General features: G+C 37.4%; 1 protein-coding gene across 2 annotated transcripts; it reads right to left on the bottom strand.

Moving 5' to 3' along the window:
- Positions 1 to 992: 992 nt before the first annotated feature.
- Positions 993 to 16,427, bottom strand: LOC140155680 (uncharacterized). 2 transcript variants are annotated; one of them, XM_072178606.1, is made up of 10 exons: positions 16,179 to 16,427; positions 10,634 to 10,712; positions 8,450 to 9,565; positions 7,700 to 7,921; positions 6,789 to 6,892; positions 6,116 to 6,274; positions 5,011 to 5,110; positions 4,423 to 4,493; positions 3,946 to 4,095; positions 993 to 1,358 (listed from the first exon to the last, which is right to left on the bottom strand). In XM_072178606.1, the coding sequence occupies exons 3-10, from the start codon at positions 8,598 to 8,600 to the stop codon at positions 1,116 to 1,118; spliced, it is 1,200 nt and encodes a 399-aa protein (XP_072034707.1). In that variant the 5' UTR covers positions 8,601 to 9,565; positions 10,634 to 10,712; positions 16,179 to 16,427; the 3' UTR covers positions 993 to 1,115. The 2 variants fall into 2 exon arrangements, with proteins under 2 accessions (XP_072034707.1, XP_072034708.1); XM_072178607.1 differs by having other exon boundaries at positions 10,628 to 10,712.
- Positions 16,428 to 16,873: the final 446 nt, after the last annotated feature.

Here is a 16,873-nt window from a genome sequence, read left to right on the forward strand (position 1 = left end):
TGCAATGTGAAATCTGTTTTCGCCAGTGATTCTCTGGCTGCGTCTTGAAATAGCGAGCCGGTTCAGACAGCGATCGCAAGGTACGAGGAGGAACATAAACGGTAAAGCACACATACCCGTGATAAAGCTGCTTGGCTCTCCGGTTCTTTTTATTTTCAATGACAACTGGGTCTGCCAGGTCATTTAGGTCTATTGTCTCCTCATCACTTTCCACCGTGACATTGACTGTCAGTATAACACCCTCCACACCAAGGTCAAGCTCAGATGCCGTCCTGGATGGAAACAGGGAGGGATTTCGATATGCCACGAAAACAAAGCTTAAATCGCTGTCTTTGTCTGTAAGTAAAGACAACCATAACAGTGGTTTATAAATATTGATAATGCGGCAAGGCGAAAAGTTTGCTCGATTATGGTTTATACGACAGCATTATGTAACTTGTATGATAAAAATTGTAATTGTCATGTTATCCGGGAAGGGGTCTTGAAAAATTTTGTACGGGGATGTGCCACGCAGACTTTCAGATGCTGACTATACCTAATTTTTGCTGCTTTTGCCACCCATCATCAGTATACAAATTTGTCACCCAAATTTGCCCTAATTGGGCGCTTTTATGGGCCCTTTTCCCATGCGCATTGGTCTCCACTGAAAACTCACCCATCGATATACACAAATCGCTGAAAAGGTACCCCAAAACCGCGGCACATCCCCGTACCTTCAACCATGGAGAACCCCTTCCAGGCTGCGCTGATGATGAGAAAGGAATATCTTAAATGCTGCATATGCGGCGATACTGACATTTTTTTTATCATAAATATATAGGAACTGGACTAACTTTCATTTCGTCTAATATCGATGTTTGCAGAAAAATAACATAAAACATTCGCAAACACGCAGGCAGTGGCATAACGGCATAGGGGCACGGGGCACACACACCCCCACACCCGGCACCCACCCATTACACCCACCACACAATCCATTCTCAACAACTTACTTGACAAATCTTTCACTGTGTCCTTGGACAAGAAGATATAACCAGGAGGTCCCTCTTCCATAATAGATGACTCCTCATAGTACGTGCGTGTCGAATTATTGGTAAAGTCTGACGTAGCATTGGTTAATATACCAAACCCAATACCTGTAAGGCTGTATGTACTGAATTGAGTCTGAGTCCTTGAACGGCTAGATTGGACTTTACAACTTTAACTTCATCATTCTGTTGCAAGCCTTGGGCTACTTGGCTTTCAACGGCTACGGTTATGCGAGTGGTGGAATTGTTTGTTGTCTGACTAGTTGGTGGGACTCTAGAGTCAGCTGCTCCTAGAATATTGTTGACTGTATCCACAACCGACTGCGTCACCTGAAAGCAGAATATCACAATAATCCTTTTTTTAAATAGTGTCAATCGATGGCATCAAGAATGCATGATGCAGTCATGTCTACAGTAGAATTCATCTCGACCTTTGCAGGACTTAACCCCATTAAAAGCTATTAAACCAAGATAACACTCATTGAAACAGCTCAACTGATTAAATCGGATCTTCTCTGGTTGTGCACAAGTGTCTGTTTTCATGTGCGATATCGCAATAAAGCTGGTATTATAGCTTCAGTTGGGTAACCGATTATAAAGGAAACGAAAGGAAACAATGGTATGTGTACCTTTGTTCACGAAATGAGACAATGGCTTGCTTTTTGTAAACCAGCATTCTTGAAAATGAGCAACATAATGATTGTTGACTTTACACGGTTTGGAAATAATTTCTTCATATTTTTTGTGTTATCTGTCGTTTACATATCCTTCCTAAAACACAAAAGTGCGACCCTCTCCAAACACCTAAATTAGCTAAAAATTTAGGACATGTTACAAAACTATATTGTCTAGAATTTTAGAAGAGTACTTTTAATATTGGCCGGTTATTTTTCACACAGCGACGTTAACTAGGCAATGTACTATTACCTATAACATTAACTAAAACACCAAAGTACGAATATTTCCAAACATCTAAATTAGCTAAACATTTAGGACATGTTAAAAAACTATATTTTTTAGAACTTTAGAAGAGTACTTTTAATATTGGCCGGTTATTTTTCACACAGCGACGTTAACTAGACATATCCCCATACTTTTAACGTAGGGATATTGGTAGAGGTCACGCGTCAATGGGAAAGAGCACTGTGTATTGTGTATAGGAAAACGGACAGTAACTGCAGTATGGTGTACAAGGATTCTGGATATTCTTTGTCAAGATGCACGTGCTTAATATAAACAACCCCCTCCCACACACCCCCCCACACTCACCTCACCACCACCCCACACCCCCTCCCTCTTCTACAAACCCACCCCACCCCACACCCTACTTAGCATACACACCCACCCAATAAGCATTGTCTTGTTCTAGTTTTCATGTAATGTATAGGCAAAAAAAGTAGTTCTGTCAAGCCAGATTTTAGTTTTATACTATTGCACGTGCGTGGGGTGTCGAAGTAGCCATCTACTGCTGATGTTAGTGTTGACGAACTACCTATAGTATCTATGCATACTGCGATACCGATGTAGTCATTCTAACCTATGATGCACTGCACCTTTTTTACATGTTTTTTGGTTACCAGAAAAAAAACTAAGGAAACAATATACTTTTAACACAGTAAAAGTCCCGTGTATATCACACACACTGAAAAAATTGTGTCTAGCATCATGAGCATGGAGACATGTCTTCAGAAGACATGTATGTCTTAATTTAGCGTCTTTGTGCAAGTCACATATCATAACCACATATCTTGTGGTTAGTCATGACTTTATGCATATGAGTCATGTCTAGTTTAGAGACAGAAAATTGCGATAAGACACGACTCGAAGCATTAGTGACTTGTTAGAAGTCACTTATTCAATAGGCCTAATGTGCCTTTAATTAGGACATGAAGTAACACATGACCCATTCTGATCCTATAATAAAGACATGACTTAAGGCTGGCTACATACTTTGTTGATGTCTTGTAGCTAGTCAAGTCTTGGATAAGGACATAGCTCAAAGTCCTGTCTTTCCACAAGCCATGTCTCCATGCAAGACATGACTTGCATAAAGACATGGCTAAAAAGTGGCTTCAAAGTCGCGTCTTAAAATAGTGTCCTCAGGTAAGACACAATTTTGCATTGTAGCTTATTTTGCTAGAAAAAACCGCACAACAAATAAACTCAACCCAGAAAGTATCGAAACGATTATAGATGGTCAGATATATCGGGAACTGAAATATATAGCAAAAACTTATTGAATGTATAAAGCGCAGCTTTCTCCTGCACATTTTAATACTTCTTTTTTGCTCTACGATATCATTTGGTCGAGTTATGGGCGCTTGAGTGGCTTCAAGTCGGATATTGAAAGTTGTACTTTTAATAGCTCCTATTCAAGCCAAATGCGTTCGTCGTGTACACCCCCCCGCCACACACCCCCACACCCACACACACAATATCAAGACAAAGGACACCGATGTGCTCTGTTTACTTAACCATGAACTTTACTTTATTTTACTCCTTCGACTTCCAACCCGGGCTTCCAACTTCAATACTTGCTACCCTTTACTTATCTCTGACTAATATCTCATGAACTCTGTCTGCTGACATCTCAATTCCTTGGTGTACCCCGGGGTGTACCCACCATCACTGTCTATCACTGCCTGGATTCGTCGTCGCATGCTCTGAACAAGATGTGTTATCTTTCCTTGGCTTGAATAGGAGCTAAGTGCAACTTGAAGGCACTCAAGCGCCCATAACTCGACCAAAATGATATCGTAGAGCACCAAAAGAGGTATCAAAATGTGCAGGATAAAGCTTCGCTTTATATACATTAAATAAGTTTTTGCTATATATTTCAGTTCCCGATATATCTGACCATCTATAATCGTTTCGATACTTTCTGGGTTGAGTTTAGTTTTTTATGCTATCAGCTTACCTGTTCAGAACCATCCCCTACATTTACAATCTCCAACAATTTATCACCAACAATCATGATGTCATTATCAGTAAATATACCATCCGGTCTGGTTGTAGTTTCCACCAGTACTTGGGCCACCTCCATCACATTGTCACTGGTTACATTAACCTGTTAAATAAAACATAAGTGTCTCCATTGTAAAAAAAGCAGGTTTGTGAAATAGTAATGGGTATGTTCAAACCTACATTCTGGCGTTTGGGTGGTGTGGGAGTTTAGGGGTGTGGGATGACGTGTATAGGGGTGAGTGATGGTGTCTGATACGTGGGGTGTGTATGAGGGTATTTGACCAGCCCAGCGGGTCAGTTGCCTGATGGTTGCAGACGCAACATAGCAAGTTGCAAAAAATGTAAGTTCCAGTATTTGATTTTATCCAAAACTTTGTGATTCTAACGACTGGATGACTGAGAATATTCACTATTATGAGGGTATACGTACTTTTTCTATGTCTTCTAGATCGATACAGGTATTTTCATCTGTTACCAGTGATGAATTGCTTCCAGCACAAGCTATGAATTAAAAACAAATCAGATTTTTAAGTAATAACCTTTTTACCTGATAATATTTTGCAGAATAGTTTACCTGACGTCCATTCTCCTTACACGTGACCCTAGATCATAAGGCTATCATAGTACTGTAGTCAATTTTTCAAACATAGAAACAAGATCCCAATCTTTCTTCTTCATACTAGATACCACTACCTAGTCCGTCGAGACGGACTACATCCACGCCGTCATGCATGGGCGTGGATATAGTCCTTCTCGATGGATCTACTTATGCATGTTTACCACCAACATGACCAACCTTTGCATGCCTAAGTAGAGTCCTATAGTTCACGAAATACCCGGGACGAAATCACACAATGACAGTAATTATAGCTGACTATATAACTTTAAAATATATTTATCGAGTTTAACTTTTCTCTCTTATTGATTCAATTCATCGTCGAAAACAGTGTTTGTCAGATTTCTACCTGAAATTTGAATGTTAATTAAAGGAACCTATTTATTAACAATGAGAACTTACGATTTACACGAAGTAGTATTTGGTCGTACAAGTCGGTGGTGGTTGGCCCCTTAAACACGCACCAGAAAAAGCCGGAATCAGTCAGATTCAAATTACTTATCTATCACAGAAATCAAACAAAGAGTAAATAAACCAAAAATCAAGCAAACAAAATAAAACGAAAAAAATTGATTGCCACTATAGAAACATATTATTAATATTAATAATTATTGTCAATTCAATATACATGCAGCATAATTGGGCTATTGTGCTATTGAAATCCATCCCGGAAATCCACACACCCTCTGTGGAAGACATGACCTTAATCTTCCATACAGGGAGTGTGAATTTCAAATGGCGTAACCCATTTAGGCAATCCTATTTGAAATTCACACACCCTGTATGGAAGATTATAAGGTAATGTCTTCTATAAGGGGTGTATGGATTTCAACTAGAATAGCCCATTGGTTTATTTCCTTTTCATTTGCCTGAGAACAGTTACGGTACATTTTATTTCCTCATATGAATATTATTAGGCCTATTATATATTTCCTGGTTCAAATAAGAGTTAATTCATCCATGATTTTTTGTGGAATCGTCACATGCACCAGTGTCTGGATACGACATAACGGACTCCATAAATAATGTGGATTTCAGCGGGTTAAATAACCCTGATTTATCCAGAACAAAAGTATTAGAATTTCTGCATGTAAACTGCCCTTGTGTAAACAGAGTCATATAATGGTAGGTGTCCCTTGCTTATGATTTAGTGGCTCCGAAAAGAGCCGTTTAAGCGACTACCACTTATCCACTGATGAAAGGTCAGTGGCTCTGAAAAGAGTCGTTAATAGTTGGTGTCATATACTGTCTGTCACTGAGCACTGCTTAGATTCTGTGTAGACGACGGGCAGTCTCTCCATGCACAACTCCCGGGACAACTCCTCATAGTTTTGTCTTGAGGAAGTTGGGACTGACAGTTTTATATTTCGACGGTAAACCCGTTAACACCCTCGGTTAGATCTGCTTCATGAATGAATACCCGTCAGTCTATTGAGTAATTTGAACTCCAAATATAAAAATGTACATACTTTAAAATGAGAGTAAGCATCACTTCTTATAGGCTTACCTGTAGTTGGGCACTCAGTGGTGATGTGGGCGTCAGATCAAATGTATGCCTATCTCGGGAAACATAGTATATTGGGATAATTGGGTCCATGTAAGCTTCAGCCTCCGCTATCCTTATTGCCGTTTCATCAAAAGTAGTCGCTTTGTTTTGTTGATATATCTAAAAAGAACAATGAAAACAATACCGTGATTACAAAGACATTTCTTTTCTGCAAGGTGTACAATTTAAGATTAATGAGCTTCGTAATCAATGTACATAGTTGGCAAATTGGCATGTGATATTTATCTCAACTTATTTAGGTTTTTTAGGATTTTTTACAGAATAACATCATACCACTGACTGGTTTTAAAAGAAAGAACATTGACGTCAAGATGGGAACAAAATTATTTGGTATCTTTTTATTGGTCTATAATCAAGCTATGATTAATAATTTCAATTCGTTCCATTATCATGCTTATTATCACAATGATCACCTGGTTTGCTTAAATTATTATTTTCATAGCATTATTACTATATATATTATAATTGTTAGCATCGGTGTTCCCTGGCTCTGCTCTATAATCATGCTCGTTTAAAGTTGACACTAAAGAAAGTAATATTAACATTAATTTGTATTAAATTCCTATTATTCTACTCATGAATCATATAAACTAAAGAAGACAGAACACGATACCTCTACTTTGTTGTATTCATAACTCTGTTCTTCATCACTTTGAGGTATACTACAGGTGATGGTGACATCCCGACTGACGAACCCACTTTGCTCACGATACATAGCTGCACAGCATAAAAAGAAATATTATAAATATCACTCATTATTCTTTGTGTACTACTAGTATATAGGTCGTCAAAAAAACCCATTCATGCACACTAATATTGTTAAATGTATAGCATTGACTTCCCGCTTTACGGATCGCCTTGCCAAATTTCTAAAAACAGCTAATCATTACATTCTTGGCTCTTCAAGATGATTCTAATGAATTGGTCGGAAGGACAGCTCCATCTACCGCGAAGAAATTAACAAGAATGTCCTTGCGCATATCTTCTTTTTTTAGGCATGCAAACATTTTGGGCTAAAATAGTGAAAAAATTAAAAAGATTTTCCGCGCAATATAATAGTCCCGGTGAAATCGAACTAAAGATGCTACCGGGAAAATGTTTATCTTTGCCCCGGGCCGGGATCTTTGCCCCCCCCTGAAAACTGACCGCTGATACGCCAACTGTTAATTGGCTATCAATTTGTCGTGTTCGTCAGTAAATACACCCCCCCCCGCCCCCGCACACAAGGATATCACCAGAGAAGATATCTTACCCTTCCCAGAATAATTTTCAAAATGATATATTTTCATTTCATCAAATTACACTCATAATTTTGTAAAGGCTTTCATTTTGAGAAAAAACTAGCTAAATATGGGTCATAATCAAGCAATAAACATATTTTGCAAGATCTCGGTGTGCTGTTCATTGAGGTATAGGCCTATATATGGCCTAATTTTTGTCACTATCGACGAATAAATCCGTACAGAAAATTGAAATGGAAGAAATGCATTGTGGAACTCGCAAGATATCTTCACTATTACTTACGGCCATCACCATCATTGTCCTGAATACTGATAGTCAATTCAGCATGGTCATAAGAAGATTCTCGAAGAATAAGTTTGAAGCTTTCGAGCCCTTCTGATATGGTATCATCTATGATCGTAATGCGAACTGATTGTCTCTTCACACCTGCGGGGAATTCTACGGTCATTGGAAAAACTTCGAAATCTACCATGTTCTTGGCTGTGATTTCTTCCACTACGACGGCTAGAAACAAGAACATTAATGATTTATGCTTTTAGTTGGTGTCGGTGATGTAGTTCTACTTTGCACCACCTATGAGATTTAATGACACCTAAAGCGAAGGATGTCTTTTACCAGATCTAACATGTTCCCAAAATTAAAATGGCATTTCGTGATCCACAGCATCATCCCCCAGTTTTCTCAAAAAAAGTTGAGATTTTTCTTGCAGATTAATTCATTTAGCAAAGATATCGTGAAATTTGAATTTCGGTATACCAGAACGAAATTATAACACATTATCTATGGAGCAGTGTAATACACATAATCATGCATAACTCGCAAGTTGACGCAAAATCGGAATCAACTGAAATCTTGGGCATAAGGTTTTTTCGTGGATATCTACTGAAAAATATCATAAAATGAGGATGCTAGGATCACGAAATACTCCTTTAAGTGATTCTAAGCGACAAAGTTCAATTCACATAGTGGTCAAACTTCTTCTCATGCAATAAACAAGAATATGTGCGAATGATAAGATAAAGAAGAACTAACCAACAGATGAAGGTGCATTTGCACCGTCTATTGATATCTCTACATAGAGAGTTGCTTCACTCCCTTCAGAGAATGTATACATGGATGAATCCCAAGTAAACGTAGCTGTTAGCAAGATAAAATATCGAGTCAAGATGTTACTAACATGCATATCTACCGTAAAACCCCGTCTACAAGCATATATAGTGTTTTTGATAAAAGTTTAGTTAACACGACACATGCGTAAATATGCCAATTCAATAGATTGGTCTTACAATAATACTTTTTTGTATGTGCTTGGATCTTTAACATATTTGCTCTAATTCCATTGGCGCCTGGATTAATTTAGTTTTATCAGAAGCACTCTATATGCTTGTAGACGAGGTTTTACGGTATATCATTAAGCTGTTAATGTTATAGGTGGAAACAAAATACATACATAGGCCTACATCAATCAACCCCACCTCTCACTTAAAATTATATACTATCCGCGAATACGCAGCCGCGAGTATGCGAGCGGAAATATCGCGAATATCGCTACGCAAGGACGGGGAACGCATGACACCATACTCCACAGAAGAAAAGGGACGATTTCCGATTCCAGGGAAAAACTATTTTGAGAAAAAAAAATTTCACGTGACGTATTTGCAAGATTATTATATTGCAATGAATAAGCAATAGGTGCATCATTGTTTACAGAAATATGTTTTCCTCTTTGAATCAGTAAAAGATGATAAAAAGAGGAAGGAAAGTAAAAACGGAAAAGAGGAAGAGAGTGAAAAGGAAGGAAAATAAAAACATGGTTATACATTAAACACAATCATGATGAAATATAATGTTCGATTGTAACTTTAATTAAATAATACTAAAAATAATTGAATGAAGTAATGCTCACCTTTAAAGTGTCTACTTTATGGCCTATACATTACCCAGGGGTTACATGTTTCTCATTATGCTCGAACTGAGAACAAGCCTATATTATTATTATCTATAATAGCAGACCATCGGGACGTCAATTCATTTTCTTCCCTTCACGTGTGGAAATTTACGGTCCATCAAATCACCAATTTCAAGCATCATCTTGTTAGGCGTTTCAGTTGTTATTTGTGCATCCATAATTGTTTCAGATGTTCCAAGCTGGGAAGAAGAATTAAAATGATTCGGGTTATATACCACTTAGGTCCCGCGTTCGAGCCCTGGCCGTTCCCTCTGAGAGACTTGTTAACCAGGCCATACTTGCTTTACGCCCTTTTGCATCTAAAACTGGTCTGTCTTCCCTGAATATGATATGCCTTATCTCCCGTATTGAATAGGCCTGTGATTATTAAAGGTATTGGAAATGGCGCAAATCATGGTCTTAGTACGAGATTTATTTTATTTTTTATTTTACAAATTTGGATCAAAAAGCAAAGTAAAATAACAAAATACATACAAAAGAAAACAAAGAAAATAGCCCCAATGGGCTAGCCTGGAAGAGTCGGAAGCATCAAGACATTGCAAGAGGTGTGACTCCTCCAATTGGCAATTACATGTAGGTATACAATTTAATACTATTACACAATAAAGATATTTAAAAACAATACAAGATGGAAATATGCTCAGTGACCTCTACCAGTTTATGACTTGACCTCACTCGGGACCCCACTACTCCAAACCCAACCTACCCTGTAACCCCACACACCCAACCAGCCACCCACCCACTCACCCGCCCACCAATACAGTTAGGACATGAAGACAGATAAAGTAGGCCTATAGGTCATGGTAGAACACCAAAATATCATAATTTAAATTTTTTGAGAAGAGTCCTGCTCATCAATATTCTTATTCACAAAATAATTTTCAGATGTATTTTAAAAGACTTTGTGCCCACAAGATAAAATTACCATTAACAGAATTTGGCACATGCACCAGCCCACATGCAATGGTAAATTTGAAACTTTCAGTTCCGTTGTGATATGATGATTAAAACTAAGTTTCCTGAATGACGTGTGTTTACAGACCAATAATTATTGCTAAAATCCAAAGTGTTGCATTTTAAAATGCAAGGCAAAACAGATAGACAAAATACAGATATCGGTCTGAATAACCGATTAGCTCAAATTAGGCCTAAATACAAAAAGAAAACATGATTTCTTCAGCATTTAGGCAACACAAGCATTAGAGGGTTTTTTTTTTGTAAACTTATCGAATCAAACTTACTTTTACCTTTTGCCAAAATGGAAAGTATACCAGTAGTACGGGTTCCATTGCAAAGAGATCCCGTCTTCATCATTTTCACCCAATACTGTAAATAAGTATTAAAAAAGAATATTGCTGAATAAGGTCGCAGTCTTTAATACGAAATCTGTCATCGAATTTACCATGGAACGCGTGTGTGAATAATGCTGTTCTTTTTATTCCAAATTGAAATTATGTGGCAATTATTGATATCAAAATAATCTGAACAGAAAAACTTGCGTATACGAAATAATTTGTTAACCACAGACCAAACTAAATTCGAATTCGCCGATGAAATCCAAAGGATTGGTACTACATATTAAACAAATAATTTACATGCACTTCTGAAACTTCCAACAAGGTTGATGAGAAAAGCATATCTGGCTATTCCAGTTGGAATACGTCCACCCTATGGAAGACATGTTCTTAACCTGCCACACACGCGTATAAATTACAAATGTCTACCTGAATGGGTAATTTCATTTGAAATCTACACCCCCTGTGTCCGGGGACTCCGGGGAGATTAACTTCATGTCTTCCATATGGGGTGTAGGGGAGAGCGGGGAGTGTTCGCCCTAGGGGCAGGTTCGCCCACCCCTTGTTTCTCAGCACTACGGCTATCAGGGAATTTGGTGATGGCAAAATTAGGTGACATAGGTCATGATAAACTTCTCATATTAGCTACGCGACATATAGGGACGTGTTCATCGAACTGCAGCCAAAACAAAAAAATTACACCAAAACATAATTTTTTCTTGCATTCATAATGTTGTATTATCATAGATACATAAATACAGATGGTTTTAATGGAAATCTGTATTGGGAACATATGGGATTTGTCAAAGATTTAATGCAGTTATAAACTCCTTATTCGATTTGTGTTTTGCATACCCCGAAGAAAATACAAAAATGTGCACAAGGGGCTCGTTCGCCCTTTTGAGGATGGGGCATGTTCGCCCTATATCTTCCCCGGGCGGACTTACCCCCAAACTGGAGGGCGGACCTGCCCCATCAGCGTATTATGCAAAATATTGATAATTAAACCATTAAACAAGGTAAAACTACTGAAAACATGTTTTTTTAAAGTTATGTGATATCGGTATTACTCATACCACCGTTTATGTCCTAATCCATTTCTCCCCGAAGTTGTAAACATGATACGTTTAAGCTCACTTTGGACCCCTACATTTTACCCTGACCCGACCCCTGCAACAAATTTAGTGACTCTCCAGAAGAGAATGAATGCCCTGTATACTCTTGCTAAATGTTTGCATTGAATATGTTATTGTTATGCAATGTTTAAACCTTTTTTGTGATTAGGGTGAACTTACCCCACCATATGGGCGAACCTGCCCCAATATGGGGCAAGTTCGCCACTTTGCAAAACTTTTTGTTTGCTCTATCCTGTTGCTATTGTAAGGCCTATAGTTCTGGGATTGTGGTCGTATATAGCTAAGACATAGGGCTTTCACATGGGCTAATCAAGTCATCCCTAACCTTAAAATTGGCATCGCTAGGCTGGTCAGAAAAAAATAGGGCGAACACTCCCCGCTCTCCCCTATGCACCGGCGCGGCGTTTCCAGTCTTCCTGCATGTGGGGGCTCAGAGGGGCTTTCAGAAATGCGGGGGGCTTAATGGCTAAAATCAACAACAAAACAACTGATTTTACATGATTTTTTAACAAAGTGCGGGGGCTTCAGCACCCAAAGGCCCCCCCCACACGCCACTGGTATGGATTTCAGCTGGAATAGCACAGTAAGGCAAAATGAGTCAAATATATAGCGCACGTACGCCTAAATACAATGTACTTTTTACTAGTTTCGACTCGGCATTGAAATGTTTTTGTTTTGTCAGAAAACAAAGCCATCCACGCATTATTCTTTAAAGGTAATATATGGGCATAAAACATTTTGATATTTATTTCCTCGTTTAGAATGAGTTTGCGTGACAACTTCAAATGCATGAATGATATTTAAAATTTCCGCCATAGCATGAGTGGGTTTTTTTTTTCAACACGGGGTGACAAAAATCAGCACGGTTGCGATTTCTTATGATGGTCCAAATGCAATTTCTAAATTTTCTAAATATGGTTGTCTTTTTTGTACAAACATTTCTTGGCGCATTTCAAACCTCTTTCAGAAGCGATTGCAAATAAAGAATAGTTTGCGCCATCTATAGGATGTTTCATTATAAGTCGCGCAAATATTTTGAAATCCCAACCCTGTATCGGGAATCCCTTTAAAATGAGAATTTGCTCGCTTTCAAATTAAAAATTTTACTCTACATGCAGCAGCACTTTCTATAAATAAATAAATAAATAAATAAAAAAATAAATGTGTCCGTTCTCTCGAGCCCCAAAACGTCAATAAATAAATAAAATAAAATAAAATAAATAAATAAAAAATAAATAAATAAATAAATAAATAAATAAATAAATAAATAAATAAATAAATAAATAAATAAATAAATAAATAAATAAATAATACAAAAAGAAATTATAAATTAGTTTTTATAGGACCTAGCCTACGCTGGAAAAATAAATCAGCGCATAAGAAAAATAAACAGACGCTCGGATTCGAACAAGCGACACTGAGCACAGCAACTAAGAAACCATAATGCCTTAGACCACTCGGCCATAGAAGCACACAGTCTTCTCCATGTCAAAAATATATATTAACCTTTAACGTTGCGCAATATTGGCACACGACACGGGCACATGTATGTGGGTAAAGATACTGCATGATAGAAAGGCGTGCAAAGGATCTATCCCTGAAGTTAATGGTCATTGACATGTAACCAATTTTTTGTATACCAGCTACACTCAACCTATACAAAGAAGTATATTATTAGGCGTTGACGCAATCATGAATGCGGGAAGTATAAAACCATAGTCGCCACTCGTGCACTTGTTTGAGTCCACAGGTATTCCGGAAACTGCATTCAACCCCGAATTCAGAGGTCGATTTTGGGTTGTTACATGCAAATACAAACTAATATATCATGAAAAAACCCACCAAGAGGACTACGATACTTATTCAGAGTCAATCTAGGGCCTATATTCTGTTATTTACAAAAGCCGACGGTCAAAGTAAAATTATAAAAGGAGCAAGACCAGATATCAACGTTAAATCACGGTAAGCCTAAAATCGCATCGAAAACGCCAAAATGCAGTCACAAAATTTATAATATTACTAAATCACCACAACGAATTGTAACGTAGGTATGCAGAAAAGAGTTGTATTAGCAAAGTATGTGCAAACAGATTTGTCTTTGGCATGTCGCTTTTTTGAAATATCGCCAAAAATATGAAATTTTGGAAAAACGCCCCAAAATTTAAAACAAACACGAACCTTCCAAAATAAATATATATTAGCACTCGGCGGCCCAGTCACTACCTGTCGCTGTGATTTGGGGTAACTCGTTGCTTCCCTTCTCCAGATACCTGTACTTCAAGGTCGCTCATACCCCAGCCCTTAAGAGGAGTGTCATTATTACTACAGGTGTAAAAGTTGCGTGCGAAACAGAAATAAAGGCATTACCAATATTTCCCGCATAAAAAGTTTCAAAAATGGTTTTAAAAAGTTGAAGGCAGTGGTTCAAACGTCTGTTTAAAATTCTTAAACGTTATACAAATGACTGTTTCTATCCTACACAAATTTCTATCCTACAAACAAGCATATACGAGGGGGTACCGTATCAAAAAGTTTTAGAAATCGCCCAGAAGTGAAAGAGCTATATCAATTGAAATTTTGTCAGTGCCATCACTGGTCCTTATGTACACTATGGTGCAAAAATGGTCTCATAAGTATGTTTACTTTTTTTTACAGGAGCTAGATGTCACTACCTGTAACCGCATAACCAGCAAAATGGAGAAAATTGAGGCATGCAGCATGATTAAGTTCCATTTTAAGGGTTACAGTGCCCAGAAAATCTGTGATGAAATACAAATTCCTTTTCCAAAAAGCGACAGTGACATATCACAATCACCACCGAATATAACTTTTATTTCATCATCCATTTTCTAGGCACTGCAACCCTTCAAAAGCAGGATCTTATAATAATGCTGCTTGCCTCAATTTTCTCAATCTTGCAGTTTATGTGCAGTAACTGGGGTAGCAGGTTATTGACATCTAGTGCCACCTGTAAAAAAGTAAACATACAAATGAGACCATTTTTGGACCATAATGTACATAAGGACCAGTGATTGCACTGACAACATTTCATTGATATAGCTCTTTCACTTCTGGGCGATTTCTAAAACTTTTTGATACCCCCTCGTACAATCTTATTACTTCAAGCAAGGACATGGTTTTATTCCTGGTTCATTTTTTGCAAAGTTGGCGAGTCATTTATATCAAATTATCAAATTTCTCTCTTTTTCGGAAAATTTGCCAAATTTGGCTCATTGTAGCCAAAATGTATGACAGTTATAAAACCTCCATCAATTAGTATTAAATTTGGCCGAAATTTTGAATTTTGGATGGGTCAATTTTTCCTTGGAATTATCATGAACATTTTTAAAGGAAACTCCATTGTTTTTGTTTGTCCCATAGTTATGCGCTCTGCTGTAGAGTGAATTGTATAGGCCTACATGTTAAAAATCCTAATTTATGTAAAAAATGCCAAAGTGGTAAAGATTTCAAGAAAGAAAAGTGTCACCATGCACTATTAAACGTTTTGGAAAGTTTCAGAAAACCGCTTTATATGCCAGTCATAATCGATCAGCTTCAAACAACTCAAATTAAAGGTCAGAATAAAAACGACCTATATTTCTGTTTTCACAATGGCGTAAATATTGACCGGTTCCTAATTGTTCCTTTATTGGGGTTAATAATTATGACAATTTTTAATTTGGAAATGTTTACATTGCCTGAATCATTATCTCGATTTATTGATTTCATGAATGTATCCAAAACCTATTTTCGCGCCTCGACTTTACGCGATTCCCCAATCTGCCGATAATCAAATTGCGCAAGTGCGATTTCAAGGATTTACTGTTTCAAAATTACGCTTCAATTTGCCTTCTCTCATTTATTTTCGTGAAATATGAGTTGGTTACATTACATAACACCCAAATTTAATTAAACCGTTTTGGGGCTTTTAATTGGGAAAAATAAGCCTGTCAATAAGCCTGTAAATCTGAAATTTATTCAAAATGACGCTTTTGGCTCAATTTAGCATGCAAAATGACAATATCGGAGATCTAAACTTAACTATTGCGCGACAACAGTTCAACAGATTTGGACGATTTAAACACCATTCTCATTTTTTTAAATAAGAACCTTCCAGAAACCCCCTGCATACAGCAAATGTTAAAAACAGGGTTTTATTTATTTTCCTCCTGACCCATGTAGTACCGTCCAGTTATTCAGTTTGAATCAATACATATGCAACAAACCGAACGAAGGCACAAACTTTTCATGGAAAATGGTATGTAATTAATTTTAATTAATTACGTAAAAGTACCCTATGCACATATTTTCATTCAAGATTTAAAATCAGAGCATCATTATTTGGGCTCCTTACAACTTACCCGTCATCCGTCTCAAATTATCTTCGATTTTGCAATCATCACTTGAGCTGTCCACGAATCTCCTACTCAGCCCCGATATATTTTTGATATAGTCATGATTCGGCAGTTTGCTCTTTTCCATTAAAGTTAAATGGTGTACAACAATCATAATATCAGCATTTGTACCATACAAATGTAGGTAGCCAAATTCGAGGCATTGACGCAAACTTTTAAATCTGATGTCTTTCCCTTCACTCCACCTATACCGATGCATGGATATCATTCATTCCACTATGATACGAAATTGTTTACCACTCCTTTTATAGACAAACTTTTACTGAAAGTACACATTATCATGACTCATTAACTCAATTAACTAAAGCACATTCATGCACGTATTTTTATTTGTAGCGATATGTATTATTGAAATTATCTGCCATTGAATTGAACCTGGGAACGACATATCCTGATTATACGAAACCAGCGCAGCGTTGCGTAGGGGAATTACCTTGGTAGTCCGAAGTCAACGTATAGAATGGTTTCAAATTCACTTCCTTCTACGTACCTGGGACTTTTTTCTTTGTCTGCAATTTATTTATATTTCGATCAACAATAGATTCTTATTATGGCAAACAAGCAAACATGCATTAAAAGTTGATGAAATAAACCTGGGAAGAATGGCAACTATCGGTTGAACTTTCACCTGGAGAGAGAGA

This window comes from Amphiura filiformis, chromosome 6 (genome assembly GCF_039555335.1).
Source record: "Amphiura filiformis chromosome 6, Afil_fr2py, whole genome shotgun sequence".
NCBI classification, from domain to species: Eukaryota; Metazoa; Echinodermata; class Ophiuroidea; order Amphilepidida; family Amphiuridae; genus Amphiura; species Amphiura filiformis.